General features: G+C 45.1%; 1 protein-coding gene across 1 annotated transcript in view; it reads right to left on the bottom strand.

Moving 5' to 3' along the window:
• The window catches only part of ARHGAP29 (Rho GTPase activating protein 29), a 102,797-nt gene extending 86,753 nt beyond the window's left edge, over positions 1-16,044 (bottom strand). The window contains 2 exon segments of the mRNA XM_075833184.1: positions 361-694; positions 15,859-16,044. Coding sequence (XP_075689299.1) covers positions 361-622 — 262 coding nt within the window. The 5' untranslated portion in view covers positions 623-694; positions 15,859-16,044.
• Positions 16,045-26,899: the final 10,855 nt, after the last annotated feature.

The following is a 26,899-nucleotide window of genomic DNA, read 5'->3' as shown; positions in this document are numbered from 1 at the left end:
AGGTAAAAAACGCCCAGTTGTCTATTAAGAAACTAATTAGCATAAATCTAAAATTGCTCATAACTTGCTAAAAAATTATGATTTTTCAAAATAAAAACAACTGTTATCTACATTACAGCGCCGATCAGATTATGTAGGAGATAGGGCACTTATAATCTGGTGACATAGCTTCTTTAAGGAACGAAAGAACCAAACCGCCTCAAAGTAATAAACGTCTAGATTGGTCCAATTTCAATATAACCAGTGAGATGGTAGTTTTGTTATGCTTCATGGTTTCAAAGAAGACCAGACCAAGTGGTCACAACAAGCAGCAATTATTGATCATAGTCATCAACCAGAAGGATAAAACTCGGTACTCACCCAGAGACACAAAAGCTTCCTTCAGATAGAGAAGTACATCAGCAAACCTCCTGACGTCATTTACCAGCTGCATGATGTATTCCGGATCCACCACAGAGCTGTCATAGCAATCGGAGTTAGTGCTGATACTGCTCAGAGAGTTACTTTTGGTGCTTCTCCCCATTCCCCAGGTGGCAGAATTTGAGATGGTGAAGAAGTTTGAGGTAGAAAACCGTGCAAAACCCAAACCACGCCTGTTACCTCCTCCGTTCTGACGCAACATCCCAGCGTGCTTCTGAGAGGTCCTCAGCAAGCATTCAGTGCCACTCTTTGCCCATAGGCCACAAATTCAAACCTAGAGGGGAAAAAAAAAAGGAAAAAATAAAAAGAGAAACAAAATACACAGTTAGATCTACAAAAACAAATAGAGTATTCTTACAAATGCAGTATGGCCACAGAGTTGGGCATAGAAGATATTTCATGTCACCTATGGTCACCAAACGCGCTAGACTGTACGGTCAAAGTTATTGAAAATAGCTTATGTTATAGGACGAGTAATGCCACTTCTGACCGGTAAAGCTGAATTTATTACAATGAGAAACTACAAAGAATCTGATATTATATTCAGGAAAATAAGAAATGTAAAAGTTTTATACACTTTTAGAAGGCAAATTGATAGACTTCACAGTAATCAAGTACAATCAAGACGCTTTGATACTGTAATTTTGTAAAAAGACTCCTGCTGACTTATAAAAAGAAACCATTCAAGGCACAGCAGGAGAGCGATCTTTAGAACAGGAAGTTAGTCAAAAGGAAATGACCCTCAACTATCATCTGAATCAGAGACGACATGAAACGACTAAACAAAAACATGTAAATGTACCGCTAAAATATGGAAGTGTAAATGCTTTGCTGTAAACAAACTCTACAGTGTTGGAGACAACTGATGAGGGTAATGTGAGACTATAGTTTCACTCTGACAGAGCCGCCACATCAGTGCCTTACATGATCCGCCATTCATTTAACGGCAGACATAAAATACTACATGTTCCCTGCAGAAACGTCTAACCAGATGCAGCTTCCGGAAACGGCACCTTTAAAAATTATGGATGTAAAAACCAATGTGCCAACTTTAAGGGTATGTTCACACGGAGTGTTTTCAGCAGTTTTTCGGGCCATAAAAGTCCCGAAATACGGTTGAAAAACCGGAAGCAAAAACACCTCCAGACATCTGCCCATTGATTTCAAATGAGAAAACCAGCGTACTGCTCCGACGGGGCATTTTTTACGTGGCCGTTTTTCAAAACGGCTCCGTATTTTCAGACGTTTTTGATTTTGTGTGTGCACATACCCTAAGAATTGCAAAACTGATAATATTTTTCCACATATTGAAGCAAATAAGAGAATGACTGGTAATAAACCAATGTGACTGACCACAATATTAGTTGTTTTTTTAAAGACGACCTGCCACTAGGTCATAATTTGAACCTGAATGGTGCTGTCTCCCTGATTCGAGTCCTGTTTTTCTTTTTGTCCTGAATCCCCCCCCCCCCACACTTCTGTTCCAGAGACATGGCCCACTGTTCTGTTGGCTCCTTATATGCCAATTTGCTGTAGTCAATGGAGTGGAGCTAGTTTCCCTGCCTTTAACTCTGACCAATCAGTGTGAGGCAGCATGAGGGTAGTACACGCCCTGTTGGCTATCTACAGCAAAATAGAGAGAGCCAAAACAACAGTGAACCATATCTCTAGAACAGGCGTCTAGGAAAAAAAGAAAAACCGCGCTGAAATCAGGGAGACTGCGCTATCTAGGTTAGTTAACAAGTTCAACTTATATGATCCAGTGACAGGTACTCTTTAAAAGGAGTTGACCAGTTCCTAAAAATCGATGGCCTGAATAGTCAACACGGATGTAGTGGCGATTCACAGTATTGCAGCCTTTTCCCATTGAAGTGAATGGGAGAAGGCAGCTGCAAAACTGTGAATCTCTGCTACATATGGGTCGGCGATTCACAGTGAGCAAGTACAAACGAAAGGGAAGCAACACTCGTAAAAGGCGGAGGTCCCAGGAGTCGGTCACTGATCGATCAACTATTGATGGTCTATTCCGAGGATAGGCCATCAATTTTTAGGTACTGGAAAACCCCTTTAAGTAATTTGTCATCCATTTCCTGAGCAAAAACCTGATGACAAAAAGGCAAAAAAACAAAAAAGTACAATATTAAAAAAATAAAATGAAAAACTTAATTTTGACTATTTAGTCAATACCAATTGAAACTATAATTGTATTTATTTAGCCTACAAGTTTTATGGGTGGTTAGCACTGGAACGACGGGATTTAATACTATCAGTATGGAGTTCGTAGGGTCTTTCTATTTTTTGGTTAGTAGATTTGTTCTAGGTAACCCAGTTTCCTCCACACTACAACGTACATACTGGTAGATTAAAAACGTCTCCCTATGAAAAGAGCAGTAGAAATGTGTTTGCATACCTGAGATAGGAAAGTTAAATTGAGACCCCACTGCCGACATGTTAGTACCTTTTGTAGGTTGAAGTGAATAAATACTTTTTACCCAATATAACAGGACAGAAAAAAAAAAGTAGGACTAGCAATAAAACATGGGAACATTTCAGCAGGTTGCTGGACAGTCATATTTTTTTGATCATTGTGCCCACTCGCGGGGTAAATCATTACAAAGACTTCCAGCTTTCTGAAGCGCAACAAGAAGAATGCTGTGAATTGGGGGACGACTCAGCTCGAACAGCTATTAATGGTTTCCTAGATCTTTTCATCTACAGATACCCAAAACACTGATCATAGAAGAACACGGGTAGTCAGTAGCCGTAGTATTTCAGCAGCTGCAAGGAAACTGAAGTATCACACTACATGTAAAACACTGTCACGCCGGGTGCACCAGAGTGGGAGCTGCTCTATGCGGTGGCTGCCCTCCACCCTGACTAATAGAGGGAGGCCTCGACTCCTCCGATGATGTCCAGATGCCCTATTAGGACATAACAGGGGTTATCCATCTGGAACACTTAAAATTAGTTTTCCAGTAAAAAATAAAAATCACTGGTTTCCCAAAATTGAAAATGACATCAATTTCGTAAAACAATAAATGTTGACCTTCTGCTCCGATCCGGTCAATGGCTTTTGTCAACCACACCGCTGTGGTGTTTACATCCTGGAGAGATAACATGTTGTCTAGAATGATGTCACATCATGTGACCATGGCAGGTACTTGAAGGGCGATATGTTACTATGGACGAAATGTCACTGGCGCAGTCATGTGACATTAGCTTAATGCATCGGGAGGAGGAGGGGGGGGGGGTTCAGATTGTCAGAAAACATTGTCAGAATTATGACAGGCCATTATTAGTTGTCCTAACGTACATCGATGTTTGGATTATTCCGGCATTATAAAACCTAAGAGGCAGAGGAAAATAAAGCTTTCATATTCGCCACCACTGGAACATCCAGTTACTGTATTTATTCTGCTTCTTAAGATTGGTTTCGTTTCCTCAGACTTTTGTTTTTCGGGGAAGACTAAAGTCAAAAGCCTCAATATGATCAGCTGCCAAATCCCACAGTCTCTGGGGTATTTAAATACAATCGATAGCAGGAAAAACACAAACGGGGTGAGAGCCAAGGCCTGATAACCATCCTGTGTTCAGCACAAGGAGCCCTGGCAGGGTCAGGGGAAAGTGAAAAGATGATTACAGCGAGGATAGAATCCGCTTCTATGGTGCGCAAATGTTGATAGGAAAGGCACATAAAATGATGGAGGTGTTACAATGTCATTAGTAAAACGACTGTCAACACTGATTGAAATCCCACGATAATGGTTCTGTCAGTGTCAGACTAAGGACACACCCTATTGACAAGGAGAATGGTAAAAACGCAGTCAATATATAAATATTTCCAGGAGGAATAACAGAGGAATTTCCCAATGCAAAGTTGTAAAAAAAAAAAGAAGACGCTCCAGCTTTATTTTATTGGGAATACAAGTAATTAGTAAAACAAACATGTCCAGAGTTTTTTTTTCTTCAAAGTAATTGTCGCAATTCTCGTAAACACAGCAAATTTTTGTAAAAAACTATGCGCTTTTGCTGTGATTATGAAAAACATGGTTAAAAAAAAATGCTAAAAAAAAAGAACCTAACAATTATTAATCCAAACGGAGGTCACATGTACCACCTAATGTGCGACTTGGAGTTTTACTGTGAAATGCCACAGCTATGCGAGGAGGCTTTTGGTCATGATTTTTACAGGTTTTTAAGTTGTTTTTTAAAGCTTTTAAAATTGTTTTTACAGCAGAATGTCTGCACATCAGCTACTATGTGTGAACAAGACCGTATTGTTACATCCATGGTACTAGAATTGAAAATAAATCAGTTTCATCAGAGTTTAGTTTACGATTGTTTAATATTTAAATAGGGGTAGGACAATATGTTTTACGATACAAATTATTTTGTGGGAAAAAGTTTGCATTGTGGGAAATATTTTTACGTGTATGTCGCCTTCCAGACTTAGAATGGAGAAAATAGGAAATAGAATTCTCACCCTATGTGCCACCATAATTTATTTAGGGTATCTCACAAATTTAATGGACACTATGAAGGACTTTTAGTGGTGAACCCGCTAGTACAGCACTATTATTAGGGCAGCTGTAAGATGCCCTGTTTTTATGAGGCATGCCCTGGTGAAAAGGTTCCCCATTAACCACCGCCTCACCATATCAAATCAGCAAGAAGCAATAAAACAAACTTGTAAATTGTAAACTGGTCAAAAGACTGAAACTTGACTGGAGGAAATGAAGCAACGGTGAGCTCATCTTCACTTGTGTAACACCTGTTCTGCAAGCCTAGAATGCCCCCTAGCAGGAACAGCTCCACCTATAGTCATTATCTGTATGAATAACTACAACAGATACTCGAGGGACACTTTTTAAGCATCACAATTATGTCATACCTGTGTGGAAAATACAGAGAAGCCATAAAAGTGACATAGATGATCAATATGACTCATAGGAGACTCATGTGTGGACATCATACACCGTGATTTATAGAATAGGATAGAATAGGATATTTTATTATAGATAAACCCCTATACAAACCAGGGAAAGTTTAGGCTAAAAGGGGCAGATTTTGAGCACCGACCAACGATAACATCATTAATACGCTCATTCATTCTCGTACATTTTGCATCTTGTCGGCAGCACATCCCCTTTACACAAATAAGCATTTGCTCGTTTGTCGGCTGACCGCGGCCTTGTTTACACAGGGCAATCATCAAGAACGAGTGTTCGTACAGACGCTAGTTCAACGATACATTGGCACACGTCACATTTAAATCTGTCACGGGTGTGCAGCAGATCCGCATGATGATTAGACCATTAGTCATTCAACAGGGCTAATCCTCTGCTTTTCTGTGCTACTTATTGCCGTGGCTGTTCTTCTTCTCCAAAATTTCCGTAGCATGTGAATTTGGGCTGAAATCCATGTCAAATCTAATCAGATGTCAGTTCTACTCTAAGGGTAAGGCCACACGGTGCGTCGTTGACGCGGTTCTGTTGCATTTGAAAACCGCATGCGGTTAACTGCATGCATTTTTTGTCTCTGTAATGCTGCAGTTCTGTTGCGTTTTACAGGAAATAATTGATGGACATCGTTTTCACCCGTGTTGAAGTTTGTTAGCTGCTTCCTGTATATAGTTCATTACAAGGCATTGCAGAACGGTTAGCAAAAACGCAAGCAGTTCAGCAACAACTTTGGCAGTGCGGTCATTAACTGCATGCAGTCGGACATTGTGAAGATGCGGTTACTGCACAGAAAACACATTGTAATATAATAGCAGCCGTCTGTCCATAACAATTTCACCATTGACTTCTATTGTAAAATGACTTGCTGCGGTTTAAAAACGCAACATAAACGCACCGTGACCGCACCATGTGGCCTTACACTTAGGCCTCATTTACACGAGCGTATTATACGCGCGTGCGACGCGCGTGCTTTTCACGCGTGTCGTACGCACCTATAATAGTCTATGGGGCTGTTTAGACGATGCGTGAATTTTGCGCAGCGTGAGTGCGTTGCGTAAAACTCACGACATGTTCTATATTCTTGCGTTTTTCACGCAACACGCACCCATTGACTTCAATGGGTGCGTGAAAACAACGCATGCCACACTGACGGTCCTGCGTTGCATGCGCGAAAATCACGCAAGAGCTGTCAAAAGGATGAATGTAAACAGAAAAGCACCACGTGCTTTTCTGGTTACAAACATCCAAACGGAGTGTCAAATTAGAGATGAGCGCACCGAACTTCACCGGGTTCGGCCGAACTCGTTTTAACCGAACCCGGCAAAAAATGTTCGGGTACGCAACGTCAGGAGACAGTCACTGCCCACGGTGCTGAAAGACTTAAACTGTTTCAGCACCATGGACAGTGACTTTCGATCACAATATACATATACGTGTAAAAAAAAAAAGAAGTTCTGACTTACCGATAACTCCCGGCTTCTTCCTCCAGTCCGACCTCCCGGGATGACAATTCAGGCCAAGTGACAGCTGCAGCCAATCACAGGCCAAGCACAGGCTGCAGCCAATCACAGGCTGCAGCGGTCTCATGGCCTGCCGCGTCATCCTGGGAGGTGGGGCCGGATGACGAGAGGGACGCGTCACCAAGGCAACGGCCGGGAGACCGGACTGGAGGAAGCAGGCAGTTCATGGTAAGTGTGAACGTCTTTTTTTATTCACAGGTTGGTGTAGATTGTGATCGGCATTCACTGTCGAGGGTGCTGAAAGAGTTACTGCCGATCAGTTAGCTCTTTCAGCACCATGGACAGTGACGGGCCTCGACTACCTCATCTCTATGATGGCGGCTGCGCGAAAATCACGCAGCCGCGCATCATACACGGATGACACACGGAGCTGTCAATTGCCTTTTGCGCACGCAAAACGCAGCGTTTTTTTGCGTGCGCAAAACGCACACGCTCGTGTAAATGAGGCCTTAGATGCCCATTAGGCCTTGATCATAGTGACGCTTTACATGCATCGGATCCAAAAAAGAAGAGTATGGGCTTGGACTTTTGATACTTTTTGTGCCTACCGTGACAGTTTTGAAATGTGTAGAGAATGGGGAGCAGTAGAGGGGAGTCATAAAAAGCAACACATTTATTGAATTAGTGCACCAATTTTTGGCGCAAATTGGCGGACATGTACGGCAGCCATTATGTGGCATAAGGAATAATAGGGTGTACAACATACCAAGCCAATTCGTTGCATGTGGCTCAACTTGCACCATTTTTTTTTGCAAAATCATGCATCCTATAGTAGCCAAATATCTCCCACAGACTCTTTAAACAATACAGTTTGACAATAGCAGAAAAAACCTACACATCAAGCATTCTTGCCAAACATTTGGGGAGTTATTGTTTAAGGCATTGTTCCACCATGTTCGGCGTATACACCAGGAAGCTGGACGAATCCATACATAACTATGGACCGACGTATGTTGAAAGAATTTCCTTTTTGGCCAGTCTTCAACAATACATCATTTCTTTTTTAAACTGTATTGGAAAGTACGACTATGCTCTACAATCCAAGAAGACCCTAAAAAAACAACAACGTGTACCACGTGGTATGAACAGAGCCTAACCTATGTGTGAACAAGGCTTTATAATAATCTGTAGCTTTGCAAAAATTCGTTTGTACAGACATTACAGTTATTGCCATTACAGGACAGTAAATTCATCTATTCTTAGAAATCTCTGTCTGGTATTACTTTCAAGATACAAACAATAGACTTAAAGGGGTTTTCCCATCAGGGACATTTATGACATATCCACAAAATATGACATAAATGAAAGATAGATGCGGGTCCTGCCTCTGGAACCCACACCTATCTCTAGAACGGGGTCCCCTAAACCCCGTTCCACCGGTCTGTGTTCCATCTGACTCGCGCGATTCCTGACCATGAAGAAAAAAAACCCTGTGTACGTAGCTTGCTGAGCTACGCTGTTTCCCCAAGTCCCATAGTAATGAATGGCAGTTACGGAAGCAGCATAGCATGCGAGTTACGCGGTTTCCTTCTTCATGGTCGGGAATCACATGCATCAGCCGGAACAAAGAATGGTAGAACGGGGTTAAGGGGGGCCCCGTTCTAGACATGGGTGCGGGTCCCTGAGGTGGAACCTACATCTATCTGACATATCTTGTGGATATGTCATAAATGTCCTCGATGGGAAAACCCCTTTAAGAATTCCACATAAACCGGCTAAAAAGCAGATGTGCCAGTAGCAGTCCCAGGTGAGATTATATCCTTACTTCAAATGGCCATAGGGGACATGCACATCAAGTCACAGATAAGTTTCACACTGTCTGGGCTCTTGTGTTAAGACATTTATCACCGCACCTCAATTATCTTGTCTCTTTACTATGTATAGAACTAACCCGGCTGCAGTTTCAGCGTAGCAATAGCAATTATAAAACAAATGGGGGAAGAAAAAAAAAAGAACACAGATTTTTCTAGCATACCCCACCCTACGGGTAAGTTCACACGTAGCGTAAACACTGCAGACCTTCCGCAACGGATTTCGCTGCAGAAAATCTGCAGCATTATACAGTAGCAACAAAGAGGAAGAGATTTTAACAAATCTCATCCACACGCTGTGTAAATGATGAGCGGAAAAAGACGCTCAGAAATTGACCTGCTGTGCAGTTTTTTAATCTGCAGCGTGTCAATTGTTGTTGCGCAATTGCTGTTTTTTTGTTGCGGGTTTTCCCCCATTGAATTTAATGGGGAGTTAAAACCCACAACAAATTGCGATTTTTGCGGCGGAAAAGCTGTGATTCTGCTACAAAAATTGCTACTCAGAAAAAAAATTTTTTTTTTATACTTACCCGGAATGCTGTGGTTCTTTGTCCACGCCGGCCTCCTGGGGTGGCCAATCACTGTCTGCAATGGTCACATGGGATGAAACGTTATCCAGGAGGCCGGCCTGCTTTTTTTATGAGCAGCTGACATTTTGACCGTAAAACTGCACCACAATTTGGTGGGGTTTTTCGGCCGGAATTCCATGCGGATACGCCGTGTGCTTTTACGCAGCGAATTAGCCCTGTGTGAACAAAGCCTAAGACCTCATGCGCAACACCCGATTATAGCGCTCTTGTGTATGGAGACATAAAAGGACACCCATAGATTTCAAATGGATCTGACAAAAAAAATAAAAAAATAAGCCGTGCTCCATCGGATGGTCCTTGTACGGAGATATTATCCCCTAGAAACACTGCCGGTGAAGTTTGGACAAGGTTACTTACAGCCGACAGAACCTGCATGTTTATGGCCGAAGAAAACAGATGGCCACCTATAGCGAGACTTAAACGCAACCTCAATGTTTCCCTAGGATGAGAACAAACCAAAATTCGTGCCATTAACGCACTTTTTCTTTTAGGCTGGATTTGCGCGATCCGGTCGTGTGTCACACGGCAAAACCGTACTTTTATTGCAGTTCAGTTATTGACTACTCATGCGTTTCAGTCGTAAAAAGCGCGTGGCCAATAACCGCATTGTAAAACATGTGCAGTTTTATATCCAGACTTACTGGTTTTGAGGACTCTCCCACAATGCTCTTTAATGAAGTTCTACTAATCCGATAGCATAGATTTTTACATTTGTAATCAACATAGAAGAGGATTGAAAGCAAACAACATAATAGCTGGAATAAAGAAAGCAGGTTCTACCACTAAATCATTATTATTCCGAGGCTCCATACTAAATCTACATTAGAGACTAGGAGTACATACAATCACATTGTTACCATGTAAATTCCCATTCACTACATACAGCACATAGCACCAATACCCGTTCTATAGACTGAAAGGATTAGGAGGTGACTGGTCTCCTGCACACAACCCTCTGTCTAGCTCTGGGGTTTCCAACTCCAAAAAAACTAAAAACAGAGGACGAGAAATTTTCCCAAGGGGGGGGAAATAAAATCATGACCAAAAAGATACATTCATTCTTGTTTTGCTACAATGTTTCAGAGGTTGTTTATTTTACATGTGATAAATATATTCAGAGGGTGATTAGTAAATATTGACAAAACATTATCAGCTTGGAGGAAGAGGGAGGCTGAGTAATCCCAATAGTAAAAAAACAGAAACCCAGATAAGAAGAGAAGTTCTGAATGATGCAAACAATCAGAGTCCAGTGTCAAAATCTAATGTGATTGGCTGCAGGGGTCACATGTAATGAATTATCATCACAGCTGGCAGCCTGGGCACAGAGAAGCCGCAGTAGAATGTACGCTTTGCTTTGGCAGCGCCACGAGAGATAGTATAGGCTTGGGTTTTTTTTACCTATGGAATTTGCTGCAAATCCACAGCATTATTGCAGCAAATTTCACAAACCACGTCATTTATTGTGGAATTTGACTCTCCCATTGAACTCAATTGGGAAATTCTGCAATAACTTGTTGAGAAGGATCTGAGTGTACTTGTAAATAATAAACTGAATAACAGCATGCAATCTCAATCAGCTGCTTCAAAGGCCAGTAAGATATTGTCGTGTATTAAAAGAGGCATGGACTCGCAGGACAGGGATGTAATATTGCCATTTTACAAAGCATTAGTAAGACCCTGAATATGCAGTTCAGTTCTGGGCTCCAGTTCATAGAAAGGATGCCCTGGAGTTGGAAAAAATACAAAGTAGAGCAACGAAGCTAATTAGGGGCATGGAGAATCTAAGTTATGAGGAAAGATTAAAAGAACTAAACCTATTTAGCCTTGAAAAAAAGACGACTAAGGGGGGACATGATTAACTTATATAAATATATTAATGGCACAGACAAAAAATATGGTAAAATCCTGTTCCATGTAAAACCCCCTCAAAAAACAAGGGGGCACTCCCTCCGCCTGGAAAAAAGGTTCAACCTGCGGAGATGACAAGCCTTCTTTACTGTGAGAACTGTGAATCTATGGAATAGTTACCGCAGGAGCTGGTCACAGCAGGGACAGTAGATGGCTTTAAAAAAGGCTTAGATAATTTCCTAGAACAAAAAAATATTAGCTCCTATGTGTAGAAATTTTTACCTTCCCTTTTCCCTTCCCTTGGTTGAACTTGAAGGACATGTGTCTTTTTTTCAACCGTACGAACTATGTAACTGCGCATCAAGTCTGCATCATAAATTGACATGCTGTGGATTTTTTAATCCGCACCCAAGTAAATTTCCGCACATATTCTGCGTTTGTTTTTTCTGCAGTGTGGATGAGATTTATATAAATATATATATCTCATCCACTTTGCTGCTAATGTAATACGCTACAGATTTTCTGCACGAAAATCCGGACGGAAAAACGGCAGCGAATATGCTACATGTGAACATACCCTTAATACGCAGGATGAAATCCGAAATAAATCTGCAAAACAATGATGCATGTAAGGGCTCGTCCACACGAAAGAGAATTGCTGCGGAATATTTCTGCAGCAATCCCGTTGAAAGTAGCAGACATTCCACTGCAGAAAAAATTGACCATTTCCTGCATTTTTTACTGCAGAACATGGTGCATATTTTGCTGCATTTTTCTCAATGTTGGGAGATGGTGAAATCGCCTCTTAAAAACGCAGCAATTCTGGCCACTTTCTGCAGCAGGAATTGAAATGTTGGGGTACGAAAAATACTCACCTTAGGTCAATTTCTTTTCGGAATATTTATGCAGTAAGAGGATGAGATTTGTTAAATCTCATCCACTTTGCTTCTACGCTATACTGCAATTCCAGACGGAAAATCCACAACAATTCCGCTACATGTGGACAAGCCCTAACACATGCAGATTTTGCTGCGGAATTCTTACGGCATGCCCCCACGTGGCGGATTTCCTCCGCAACTGTCCGCATCAATGCCGCACCTAATCCGGGTTGCGGATTACGGCTGCGGATCTGCCCAAAATGTGCAGTAAATTGATGCGGACTAGCTGCTGCGGACTGCGGTAAAAGTGCTTCCCTTCTCTCTATCAGTGCAGGATAGAGAGAAGGGACAGCACTTTCCCTAGTGAAAGTAAACTAATTTCATACTTACCGGCCGTTGTCTTGGTGACGCGTCCCTCTTTCGGCATCCAGCCCTACCTCCCTGGATGACGCGGCAGTCCATGTGACCGCTGCAGCCTGTGATTGGCTGCAGCTGTCACTTAGACTGAAACGTCATCCTGGGAAGCCGGACTGGAGACAGAAGCAGGGAGTTCTCGGTAAGTATGAACTTCTATTTTTTTTACAGGTTGCTGTATATTGGGATCGGTAGTCACTGTCCAGGGGGCAGAAACAGTTACTGCCGATCGCTTAACTCTTTCAGCACCCTGGACAGTGACTATTTACTGACGTCTCCTAGCAACGCTCCCGTAATTACGGGAGCCCCATTGACTTCCTCAGTCTGGCTGTAGACCTAGAAATACATAGGTCCAGCCAGAATGAAGAAATGTCAAAAAAGCAAGACGCATCCGCAGCACACATAACATGTGCATGACAGCTGTGGACTTCATTGCAGAATTTAGAATCTCCATTGAAGTCAATGGAGAAATTCCGCCATGAGTCCGCAACCAGTCCGCCACTGCTCCGCAACAGACAGAGCATGCTGCGGACACCAAATTCCGCTCCGCAGCCTATGCTCCGCAGCGGAATTTTACGCATCGTCTAAACGAACACTTCTAAATTTAAGTGGAAGTCAATGGAGAAACGGCTCCGCTGCGGATTAACGCTGCGGAGTGTCCGCAGCGGAATTCAAGTGAAATTCCGCCACGTGTGAACCCAGCCTTAGAGCTGCGGCAAAATCCGCAGATCTCTACAGCTACGTGTGGATGTACCATAAGAATGAAGTCTTATGCATGCAGCCATATTGCGGTTCTGTAATACGGCACTCATAAACTGCTATGAGCCTATACTGTACCTATGATTTTATATGAAGGCACATATAGTTTTTTTTTCTGACGTACGCCGTATTATAGAAGCATTGTTTCTAGAGGAGAAGATGGTGCCTTACGGAGGTACCATAACAGCGGTGCCTACAGTTCTGTAAGAAGACTCCGTAAGGACTGTGTACTGATACAGGGACCATGAACAAGACTTTGCTGTCTGCATATTGTGATAAGATCAGGCACCAACACTCATAGGTTTCTGTAGAGAGGCGGCGGCTGCACACGGTGGTCATCTCATTGAAATCAATGTTAGGCTCTATTCGTATTACACAACAGTGGGGGGTCACGGTCATGTTGCGAATGGATATTGTTGGAATACGTCTTCAAGATCTCAAGGAGTGTATCACTTTAAATAAGAATATTGCTAAACCAGCAGAGAACATGCAATGCTCAACTTTATAATCTGCTCCTTGTTAAAATTCATTCCTCGAGAAGCGATCCTTGGGACCCCAGCTGCAGGGGGCTCATCTATAGCCGTGGGAGACATCAATCTACGCACATAGGTATTACACGCAGACAACTAGCGCCCCTAATAGCCAGGGCCCTGAGATCTTTCTTTCCCGCAGACTATTTCTCACGTAGATGTAGTAAAAAGTATTGAATCCCATTAACAGGTGAGATATGGTACAGCTGGCACCACACTGCACACGTGTGACTTATGTATCAGCAGATGGCAATGTATGGATACGAAGGCAATATAGACTACACACGGAATTTTACACACACGTGTCTGGCAGCCATGTGTATACACGACCCTCCTTACACCTATCAGGGTGCAGCGATACGTGGCATATTTTTACACTGCGGTATAACTTTACAATGTAATCCAATGGGAAACATATCCTGCAACGCAAGAAATAAAGAAATCTTTGAGTTGTGGAATATATTTTTTTCCCATTGGATTACATTGTAAGGTTTTCAGCAGCGTACAAATATTAGGCAAATATGCCACGTGTGACTGCACCCGTATAAACCAAAACATCATCATCCGTCAGTCCATATAAACATCTACCATAAAGATTGACACAACTCACGCCAAGCTATATGTGACCGAATAGCGGCCTAGGAGTATCAAAGGTCTGACTTAAAGGGGTTCTCCGTGTTGGTATGTAAAATGAGCACTGGATACGTTCACACCTTGTAACAGCAGAGCTAGGAGGCTTGGAAACGGCGAGGTGTGCCCGTAGAACTAGATATATGAATACCCGGTCAGTGGGTGACCTCCACATGCACAGATGGGCTGGATGTAAACAAACAGCGCTGTCTGGGTACCCTGATCCCCGAGATCTGCCAATATTGCCAGATGAACCCGCATATTACAAAGTATGAAAAAAATACAGCACGCATTTTATCAAAACTTATTTATATTAACCCCTTAAAGTGAAAACTAACAGACCATAACCTCTCTGATCTTATGTGCTCATCAAAAAACATAATAAGGCATTATTCACACAAGCGTGTCTGATTTGACTCCGCAAAAAAGGTGTATGTGTCAGTGTGGGTTCCCAAGTTAAAACGGACATCAGACGGAGGAGAAATAGATTCTGTAAAGATTTCAGCAATAAACAGTACAAACGGCAGATGATCAAATGATTATATGTATATTGACAAGCTTTTGGAGGTAACAAGGGTCTCATAGGATGAATTTTTGCGTTCCACTCTTTTGTTGCCTGTAGACAAGCGGCACCAAAATCGGTCTGGCTGCCGCTTATTTTCTCCTGTCATACAAACATTCAGCTGAGCGGAGGCGCATGGGAACCTGAGCTGATAACTGAGAACCAGCGGTCTTCAGAAAGACATCCCCTTACTAAGTCACATACTTCTATGTAGGCACTGGTTAGACCAGGGCTAGCGGGCAACCTCTGCCACTTATTGGGGCAGCTGGCACAACATAAAGACAATACAATAACAATGCGTCAGCGATACAGCAGCTGGAAAAAAGGTGCAATTGACACTTTCCAGTTCCACAAAAGTCAGCGCAACATTTACATTGATTTCCAATCTCAGAAATAAAAATACAATTGCCGAAACCAAATAAACCACCAATCATGGCAGTGCCAACATCAGTAGCCCTTTAGGATACCAATTAACTTAAAGTAGACTCGTAAGGATAATCTCTGCTTCTGTGGCACAAAATCAAGACAATAAAATCCGCTGAAAGTGTCCGAAACTTTAAAAAAAAGTTCTGCCTTCTGACGGCGATCAATCAAAATCTCAGATTTGTGTGACGATGACAATCTAATGGGACATGAGCGATCACACAATCACCATTCATGATCATCTTCTCTGGTGAATAATAAATAATGATACATTACATCTATGGCCAGGTATAGTGATCTTCAGGCAGGGCCACAGTCTAGTGTACACAGCTCTACTGTCAGAATAATGGATCAGCCAATGGATCTGTAACCTGTGGCCCCTCACATGCTGGGAGTTGTAGTTTCACAACAGCTGGAGAGCCACAGTTTGCAGATCACGGCTCTAGCCCCTCACAAAGAGGCTAAACAAGTCCAACCAAGTCCTGGAATCTCATCAGCCAGCTCGGCGTTACCTGTACAGCAGGACTGCAGCATCCCTCCGGGGGGCCCTGTACCTCCGCGTCACTCACAAGCTGAACAAGATCCCGTAACGGTCCCGATGGAAAATATAAAATCAACACGCAGCACAGACCAACGACCTGCCGCGCAGCGACTCCTATGACCGAGTGGCGCCGCCACCGCTCTCCACTCCACACAGCCAAAAGAAACACGCCCACACAGCCTAACGGCCACGCCCTCTCACTGCAAAACACTCCGCTCTCAATGCAGCAGCCGTTACTAGCCCCTCCCATATGCTGTCAATCACCGCCCCCGTCATCGGTAGTCCCGCCTTCATTCCGCAAGTGCCTTCTAAACCAGAGAGCCACCGCCCATTCCCTGGTGTAGTACGTACGCCCACCCAGGCGAGCAAGATCTAGCGGCAGAGCTAAGAAACAGGTGGCCTCTTCTCATGATGTCTGCATTGTGGCTAGAGAAATGTTATTGAGGTCAAGAGGAGAGCACATTCCTACACAATAGAGTGTTGCAGCCCTAATGTTATATCCCTACAGAATAGAGTGCTGCAGCCATAATGTTATATCCCTACAGAATAGAGTGCTGCAGCCCTAATGTTATATCCCTACAGAATAGAGTGCTGCAGCCCTAATGTTATATCCCTACAGAATAGAGTGCTGCAGACCTAATGTTATATCCCTACAGAATAGAGTGCTGCAGACCTAATGTTATAGCCCTACAGAATAGAGTGCTGCAGCCCTAATCTTATATCCCTACAGAATAGAGTGTTGCAGCCCTAATGTTATATCCCTACAGAATAGAATGCTGCAGACCTAATGTTATATCCCTACAGAATAGAGTGCTGCAGACCTAATGTTATATTCCTACACAATAGAGTGCTGCAGCCCTAATGTTATATCCCTGCAGAATAGAGTGCTGCAGCCCTAATGTTATATCCCTACAGAATAGAGTGCTGCAGCCCTAATGTTATATCCCTACCGAATAGAGTGCTGCAGACCTAATGTTATATCCCTACAAAATAGAGTGCTGCAGCCCTAATGTTATATCCCTACACAATAGAGTGCTGCAGCCCTCATGTTCTATCCCTACACAATAGAGTGCTGCAGCCCTAATGTTATATCCCTACCGAATAGAGTGCTGCAGCCCTAATGTTATATCCCTACCGAATAGAGTGCTGCAGCCCTAATGTTACATTCCTGCACAATAGAGTGCTGCAGCCCTAATGTTATATCCCTACAGAATAGAGTGCTGCAGCCCTAATCTTATATCCCTACAGAATAGAGTGCTGCAGCCCTAATGTTATATCCCTACAGAATAGAATGCTGCAGACCTAATGTTATATCCCTACAGAATAGAGTGCTGCAGACCTAATGTTATATTCCTACACAATAGAGTGCTGCAGCCCTAATGTTATATCCCTACAGAATAGAGTGCTGCAGCCATAATGTTATATCCCTACCGAATAGAGTGCTGCAGACCTAATGTTATATCCCTACAGAATAGAGTGCTGCAGCCCTAATGTTATATCCCTACACAATAGAGTGCTGCAGCCCTCATGTTCTATCCCTACACAATAGAGTGCTGCAGCCCTAATGTTATATCCCTACCGAATAGAGTGCTGCAGCCCTAATGTTATATCCCTACCGAATAGAGTGCTGCAGCCCTAATGTTACATTCCTGCACAATAGAGTGCTGCAGCCCTAATGTTATATCCCTACAGAATAGAGTGCTGCAGCCCTAATCTTATATCCCTACAGAATAGAGTGCTGCAGCCCTAATCTTATATCCCTACAGAATAGAGTGATGCAGCCCTGATGTTATATCTCTACAGAATAGAGTGCTGCAGCCCTAATGTTATATCCCTACAGAATAGAGTGCTGCAGCCCTAATGTTATATCCCTACAGAATAGAGTGCTGCAGCCCTAATGTTATATCCCTACAGAATAGAGTGCTGCAGCCCTAATCTTATATCCCTACAGAATAGAGTGCTGCAGCCCTGATGTTATATCCCTACAGAGTAGAGTGCGGCAGCCCTAATGTTATATCCCTACAGAATAGAGTGCTGCTGTAATGGTGGGAATAGGGAAACAGACAAGTGAGCCCTAATCTACCCGCCACTCAGTCCCTGCCTACTTGCAACGACCCGCCCTAGGCGACGGGGTACAACTGGGCGACGGTCCCTACACTCAATAGGTGCACGACAGACAAACAGACAAGGGTACAAAGAAGCAAGGGAAATGGGGAAGTTGCCCACGGAACACCGTAAGCAACAAGCGAGGTGAACGAGCCGAGTCAAACTAGGAGATGAGCGAGGTACAAATACGCAGAGCAGAAGAGTGGTCAGAAAAGCCAAGGTCAATCACAAGCAGAGGATAAGTAGTTCAAGAAGCTGTAGCAGGGCCAGGAAACCAACAGAGAAGAATCACAAGCAAGGAGGAACAGGAAAGGCAGGTATAAATAGACAGTGGGCGGGAGCTAGCTCCGTCTGGCCAGGCTGTGATAGGCTCTCCCACTCCTAAGCCTGCCATCCTGAGTGGTGGAAAATGGAGTCAGTCTCACAGACATAGAAGCAGGTGCAGACTGATTACCTATGGGTGTTGACACAGAAGCTGTGCCTGGCAGATCCTTTACAGTACCCCCCTTTTATGAGGGGCCACCGGACCCTTTCTAGGTGGACCTGGTTTATTGGGGAAACAAAGGTGGAACCTCCTGACCAATACCCCAGCGTGAACATCCCGGGCGGGTACCCAAGTCCTCTCCTCAGGCCTGTATCCTCTCCAATGGACCAGGTACTGGAGGGAGCCTTGGACCATCTTGCTGTCCACAATCTTGGCCACCTCGAATTCTACCCCCTCAGGGGTGAGAACAGGGACCGGAGGTTTCCTCAAGGGAGCCAAGGACGGGGAGCAGCGTTTAAGGAGGGAGGCATGAAACACGTCGTGTACTCGAAAAGATGGGGGCAACTCCAGTCGGAAGGAGACAGGATTGAGGACTTCAATGACCTTGTACGGCCCTATAAACCGGGGAGCAAACTTCTTGGACGGGGCTTTAAGGCGCAAATTTTTTGACGATAGCCACACCAGATCCCCGACCATAACCAAGGGGTTAGCAGAACGTCTTCTATCTGCCTGAGTTTTTTGTATGCTCTGGGACGCCTCTAGGTTCTTCTGAACCTGGGCCCAGACCGTGGACTGTTCCCGATGAACGACCTCTACCTCGGGATTGTTGGAACTACCAGGTGAAATGGAGGAGAACCGTGGATTAAACCCAAAATTACAGAAAAAGGGGGAGACCCCTGACGAGTTACTGACCCGGTTATTAAGGGAAAATTCGGCGAGGGGAATGAATGAGACCCAATCATATTGACAGTCAGAGATAAAACACCTTAAATATAGTTCTAGAGACTGATTAGTCCTCTCAGTTTGGCCATTAGTTTCAGGATGGAAGGCAGAGGAGAAGGACAGATCAATTTCCAACTTTTTACAGAAGGCTCTCCAAAACAATGAAACAAATTGTACCCCTCTGTCAGAAACAATATTGACAGGGACCCCATGGAGACGCAGGATGTGTTTGACAAACAAGGTAGCTAACGTCTTAGCATTGGGTAGTTTCTTGAGGGGCACAAAGTGGCACATCTTACTGAAGCGGTCTACTACAACCCACACCACCGACTTGCCTTGAGATGGAGGCAAGTCGGTGATAAAATCCATGGGGATATGGGTCCAAGGTCTCTGGGGAATGGGCAAAGAACGTAGTAAGCCCGCTGGTCGGGACCTGGGAGTCTTGGACCTAGCACAAACTTCACAAGCGGCGACGTAGGCCTTAACGTCTTTAGGCAACCCAGGCCACCAATAGTTTCTGGCAATGAGGTGCTTGGTACCCAGGATACCTGGATGACCAGATAGTGCGGAGTCATGATTCTCCCTAAGTACCCTTAGCCGGAATTGCAGGGGAACAAACAGCTTGTTCTCAGGAAGGTCCCTGGGAGCTGTACCTTGATCAGCCGCAATTTCAGAGACTAAATCAGAATCAATAGAGGAAATGATTATAGCTGGAGGCAAAACGCAAGTAGGATCTTCCTCCGAAGGAGGGCTGGCCATGAAGCTACGCGACAGTGCATTAGCCTTAATATTTTTAGACCCAGCCCTATAGGTGACCAAAAAGTTGAATCTGGTAAAAAACAACGCCCATCGAGCTTGTCTCGGGTTTAGCCTCCGGGCAGATTCTAGGAAAACCAGATTCTTGTGGTCGGTAAGGACCGTTACCTGGTGCCTAGCCCCCTCCAGGAAGTGGCGCCACTCTTAAAATGCCCATTTAATGGTTAAGAGTTCGAGGTTGCCAATATCATAGTTACTCTCAGTGGGCGAAAACTTCCTGGAGAAGTAGGCACAGGGACGGAGATGGGTCAGGGACCTTGTACCCTGGGACAAGACAGGCCCCACTCCCACCTCGGATGTGTCAACCTCCACGATAAATGGCTCCATTTGGTTTGGCTGAATCAGCACCGGGGCCGAGATAAAGCACTTCTTAAGGACCTCAAAAGCCTGGACAGCCTCAGGAGGCCAGTGGAGGAGATCAGCACCTTTGCGAGTGAGATCCGTAAGAGGCTTAGCGATGACCGAGAAGTTAGCAATAAATCTCCTGTAATAATTAGCGAACCCCAGGAAGCACTGTAACGCCTTCAGGGAGGCAGGTTGGACCCATTCCGCCACAGCCTGGACCTTGGCGGGGTCCATGCGGAATTCATGAGGTGTGAGGATTTGACCCAAAAATTGTATCTCCTGCACCCCAAACACACATTTTTCGGTTTTCGCAAACAGTTTGTTTTCCCGAAGGACCTGGAGTACCTTCCTGACATGCTCAATGTGGGAGGACCAGTCCTTGAAAAACACAAGTATGTCATCAAGGTACACTACAAGAAATACCCCCAGGTAGTCTCTTAAAATCTCATTTATGAAATTCTGGAAGACCGCGGAAGCATTACACAACCCAAAGGGCATGACGAGGTATTCGAAATGACCTTCGGGCGTGTTAAACGCAGTCTTCCACTCATCCCCCTCTTTGATGCGGATAAGGTTTTAGGCCCCCCGTAGATCAAACTTAGAGAACCATTGGGCCCCCTGAACCTGATTAAAGAGATCAGGAATCAAAGGAAGGGGATACTGGTTCCTTACAGTGACCTTATTCAAGTTTCGGTAGTCAATGCATGGCCTAAGACCACCATCCTTCTTCCCTACGAAGAAGAAGCCAGCACCTACCGGAGAAGTAGAGGGGCGAATGTAACCCTTGGCCAGGCATTCCTGGATATACTCTCTCATGGCTTCACGTTCGGGACAAGAGAGATTAAATAACCTACCCTTAGGGAGCTTAGCTCCTGGTACCAAATCGATTGCGCAATCGTATTCTCTATGAGGAGGTAACACTTCGGAGGCCTCCTCAGAGAAAACATCAGCGAAGTCCTGAACAAACTCAGGTAGCGTGTTCACCTCCTCAGGGGGAGAAATAGAATTAACAGAGAAACATGACGTCAAGAATTCATTACCCCATTTGGTAAGATCCCCAGTATTCCAGTCAAACGTGGGATTATGCAACTGCAACCAGGGAAGGCCTAGAACCAAATCGGACGATAATCCCTGCATCAACAGTACAGAGCACTGCTCCAAATGCATGGAGCCAACAAGGAGTTCAAAAACAGGGGTATGCTGTGTAAAATAACCATTAGCAAGAGGAGTGGAGTCGATACCCACTATCGGGACAGGGTTAGGCAAATCAATCAAAGGCATAGCTAGAGACATTACAAATTCCACAGACATGATATTAGCAGAAGACCCTGAATCCACGAAGGCACTGCCGGTAGCAGACCTACCACCAAAAGAGACCTGAAAAGGAAGCAAGATTTTATTACGTTTCATATTTACGGGAAATACCTGTGCGCCCAAGTGACCTCCCCGATGATCACTTAGGCGCGGACGTTTTCCGCCTGCTTGTTCTTACGCCTAGGACAGTTGTTCACTTGATGCTTGTCATCCCCACAGTAGAAGCAGAGACCATTCCTCCTGCGGAACTCTCTACGTTGTTGGGGGGACACGGAGGCCCCGAGTTGCATAGGTACCTCCGAGTCTTCCGTGGAAGAACGAAGCAACGGAACCTCGGGAGGCATCATGGGGGAGTCAGAGGAGAGAACACAAAAACGTTCAAGTCGTCGTTCCCTGAGACGTCGGTCAAGTCGTACCGCTAAAGCCATAACCTGGTCTAGGGAGTCAGAAGAGGGATAGCTAACTAGCAGGTCTGTCAGGGCGTTCGACAGACCCAACCTAAACTGGCACCTTAAGGCAGGGTCATTCCACTGAGAAGCTACGCACCACTTCCTAAAGTCAGAACAATACTCCTCAACAGGTCTCTTACCCTGACGTAAGGTCACCAGCTGACTCTCGGCAAAAGCAGTCTTGTCAGTCTCGTCATAAATGAGTCCGAGAGCAGAAAAGAAAAGATCAACGGAGGAAAGTTCCGGGGCGTCAGGAGCCAAGGAGAAGGCCCATTCTTTGGGCCCTTCCTGGAGCCAGGATATAATTATACCCACCCGCTGGCTCTCAGAACCTGAGGAGTGGGGCTTTAAGCGAAAATAGAGCCTACAACTCTCCCGAAAGGAGAAAAAAGTCTTCCGGTCCCCTGAGAACCGGTCAGGCAACTTGAGGTGGGGTTCAAGAGGTGAGGTGAGGGGCACTACCATGGTAGCATCAGGGTGGTTGACCCTCTGAGCCAGGGCCTGGACCTGTAGGGAGAGGCCCTGCATTTGCTGAGCCAGGGTCTCAAGGGGGTCCATAGTAGTGTCAGGGACCATTCTTTGGGCCCTTCCTGGAGCCGGCATATAATTATACCCACCCGCTGGCTCTCAGAACCTGAGGAGTGGGGCTTTAAGCGAAAATAGAGCCTACAACTCTCCCGAAAGGAGAAAAAAGTCTTCCGGTCCCCTGAGAACCGGTCAGGCAACTTGAGGTGGGGTTCAAGAGGTGAGGTGAGGGGCACTACCATGGTAGCATCAGGCTGGTTGACCCTCTGAGCCAGGGCCTGGACCTGTAGGGAGAGGCCCTGCATTTGCTGAGCCAGGGTCTCAAGGGGGTCCATAGTAGTGTCAGGGACCAGGGTAGACTAGGTATATGGGCTTGTGATTATGTAATGGTGGGAATAGGGAAACAAACAAGTGAGCCCTAATCTACCCGCCACTCAGTCCCTGCCTACTTGCAACGACCCGCCCTAGGCGACGGGGTACAACTGGGCGACGGTCCCTACACTCAATAGGTGCACGACAGACAAACAGACAAGGGTACAAAGAAGCAAGGGAAATGGGGAAGTTGTCCACGGAACACCGTGAGCAACAAGCGAGGTGAACGAGCCAAGTCAAACCAGGAGATGAGCGAGGTACAAATATGCAGAGCAGAAGAGTGGTCAGAAAAGCCAAGGTCAATCACAAACAGAGGATCAATAGTTCAAGAAGCTGCAGCAGGGCCAGGAAACCAACAGAGAAGAATCACAAGCAAGGAGGAACAGGAAAGGCAGGTATAAATAGACAGAGGGCGGGAGCTAGCTCCGTCTGGCCAGGCTGTGATAGGCTCTCCCACTCCTAAGCCTGCCATCCTGAGTGGTGGAAGATGGAGTCAGTCTCACAGACATAGAAGCAGGTGCAGACTGATTACCTATGGGCGTTGACACAGAAGCTGTGCCTGGCAGATCCTTTACAGCTGCAGCCCTAATGTTATATTCCTACACAATAGAGTGCTGCAGCCCTAATGTTATATCCCTACACAATAGAGTGCTGCAGCCCTAATGTTATATCCCTACAGAATAGATTGCTGCAGCCCTAATGTTATATCCCTACAGAATAGAGTGCTGCAGCCCTAATGTTATATCCCTACAGAATAGAGTGCTGCAGCCCTAATGTTATATCCCTACAGAATAGATTGCTGCAGCCCTAATGTTATATCCCTACAGAATAGAGTGCTGCAGCCCTAATGTTATATCCCTACAGAATAGATTGCTGCAGACATGTTATATCCCTACAGAATAGAGTGCTGCAGCCCTAATGTTCTATCCCTACAGAATAGAGTGCTGCAGCCCTAATGTTATATTCCTACAGAATAGAGTGCTGCAGCCCTAATGTTATATCCCTACACAATAGAGTGCTGCAGCCCTAATGTTATATCCCTACAGAATAGCTTGCTGCAGCCCTAATGTTATATCCCTACAGAATAGAGTGCTGCAGCCCTAATGTTATATCCCTACAGAATAGAGTGCTGCAGCCCTAATGTTATATCCCTACAGAATAGAGTGCTGCAGCCCTAATGTTATATCCCTACAGAATAGAGTGCCTCAGCCCTAATGTTATATCCCTACAGAATAGAGTGCTGCAGCCCTAATGTTATATCCCTACAGAATAGAGTGCTGCAGCCCTAATGTTATATCCCTACCAAATAGATTGCTGCAGACATAATGTTATATCCCTACAGAATAGAGTGCTGCAGCCCTAATGTTACATCCCTACAGAATAGAGTGCTGCAGCCCTAATGTTATATCCCTACAGAATAGAGTGCTGCAGCCCTAATGTTATATCCCTACAGAATAGAGTGCTGCAGCCCTAATGTTATATTCCTACAGAATAGAATGCTGCAGACATGATGTTATATTCCTATAGAATAGAGTGGTGCAGACATGATGTTATATTCCTACAGAAAAGAGTGCTGCAGTAATAATGTTATATTCCTATGAAAAAAGAGTCATCAGGGAGAAATGATGCTAGTTTCAGTTTAGATTTAGTGCTTTATTTTAGGTCAATTAACTCAGCTTTACTTTTCTTGGTGATTGCCGATTTATCAAGTGATTGGCCAATATATATTGGCGATGTATCATCTGGACAGTAAATATCGGCTTACACATAACAAGATCATTCACATACCAAGAAGGCATATACATGGTCGTGTATTAGGGCCATCAGAGGAGTGTAAGAAAGACTTTCCCTTCTTTTCTCTTATTGGATCTACACCTATTTTGACAAGAAATATACGGATTTAACACCAGTACCAGATTCACATGTCTGGAGCCTATAGAATGATTAACAGTATTGTGTGTTTGTTACTTATGTGTATTTTTGTTTTGTTGTAATGTATAAAAACCTTTCAATAAAAATTTAAGATTAAAAAAAAAAAAGAATGATTGACGCCTCAGGCAATGCCTCAAAAATGCCTCAAAAATACTCAGTAAGATAGATAGATCGATAGATCGATAGATAGATAATAGACATGAGATAGATAGCTGTGATAGGCTCTCCCACTCCTAAGCCTGCCATCCTGAGTGGTGGAAGATGGAGTCAGTCTCACAGACATAGAAGCAGGTGCAGACTGATTACCTATGGGCGTTGACACAGAAGCTGTGCCTGGCAGATCCTTTACAGCTGCAGCCCTAATGTTATATTCCTACACAATAGAGTGCTGCAGCCCTAATGTTATATCCCTACACAATAGAGTGCTGCAGCCCTAATGTTATATCCCTACAGAATAGATTGCTGCAGCCCTAATGTTATATCCCTACAGAATAGAGTGCTGCAGCCCTAATGTTATATCCCTACAGAATAGAGTGCTGCAGCCCTAATGTTATATCCCTACAGAATAGATTGCTGCAGCCCTAATGTTATATCCCTACAGAATAGAGTGCTGCTGTAATGGCAGGAAGGAGGTGAAGGGAAAGTGAGCCCTAATCTACCCACCGCCCTGTCCCTGCCTACTTGCAACGACCCGCCCTAGGCGACGAGGTACAACTGGGCGGCGGTCCCTACGCTGGCTAAGTGCACAGGAAGACAAACAGGGAACACGCAAGGGAAGGGGCAGTAGCCACGGAACGCCACGAGGAAACGGGGCGGCGAACGAACAGTCAGGACCAGGACGAAGTGAGTACACCCGAGCGAGCACGGAGACAGAAGCAAGCCAGGGGCAAAGCAAAGCAGGTCAAGCAGAACTGCAGCAAGGCAGAAGCACGGCAGAAGCAGGCTGGAGCAAGCAGCAGTGGGGCCAGGAATCCAAAAGAATAACAAGCACTGAGGGAGAGCACAGGGCAGGTAATAAAGGACAGGGGGCGGAGCTAACTCCGACAGACCAGGCCGCGATAGGCTCTCCCACTCCTGAGCCTGCCACCCTGGTTGGTGGGAGATGGTGTCAGTCGAACAGGTCTGGCCTCAGGTGTGGATTGATTAATCCCAGGAGTATAGCTAGATGAAGTACCTGGCAGATCCCTAACAGTACTCCCCCTTTTATGAGGGGCCACCGGACCCTTACTAAGGGGACCCGGTTTAGTGGGGAAGAGGAGGTGGAACCTCCTGATCAATACCCCAGCGTGAACATCACGGGCAGGTACCCAAGTCCTCTCCTCCGGCCCGTATCCTCTCCAATGGACCAGGTACTGGAGGGAGCCCTGGACCATCCTACTGTCCATAATCTTGGCCACCTCGAATTCCACCCCCTCAGGGGTGAGAACGGGAACAGGAGGTATCCTCGAGGGGGACCAGGACGGGGAGCAGCGTTTAAGGAGGGAGGCATGGAAGACGTCATGTATGCGAAAGGATGGGGGGAGCTCCAGACGGAAGGATACAGGGTTGAGGACTTCAATGATCTTATAAGGTCCAATAAATCGGGGAGCAAACTTCCTGGACGGGACCTTAACCCCTTCGCGCTCAGGTCAGTAATAGTACGTCCTGCTAAGTAGAACGTTCGCGCTCAGGTCAGTACTATTACTGACCTGAGTAAACACGGCGCCATCTTTCCCCGGCGCGTGTCTGAGCTGTGATACCTGCTGTTTCCGACAGCAGGCTATCACAGCTTAGTGTGCAGGGACCGATCTCGGTGGTCCCCGCCGATTAACCCCTTAGAAGCCGCGTTCAATAGCGATCGCGGCTTCTTAGGGGTTAAGCTGCCATCGCCGGCCTGCTACACGATAGCGGGCCGTGATGGCTACTATGGCAACCAGAATCCTAACAATGGACTCTGGCTACGCCAT

This window comes from Rhinoderma darwinii, chromosome 7, assembly GCF_050947455.1.
Source record: "Rhinoderma darwinii isolate aRhiDar2 chromosome 7, aRhiDar2.hap1, whole genome shotgun sequence".
NCBI lineage: Eukaryota > Metazoa > Chordata > Amphibia > Anura > Rhinodermatidae > Rhinoderma > Rhinoderma darwinii.
This window is presented reverse-complemented; position numbering and strand designations above follow the sequence as displayed.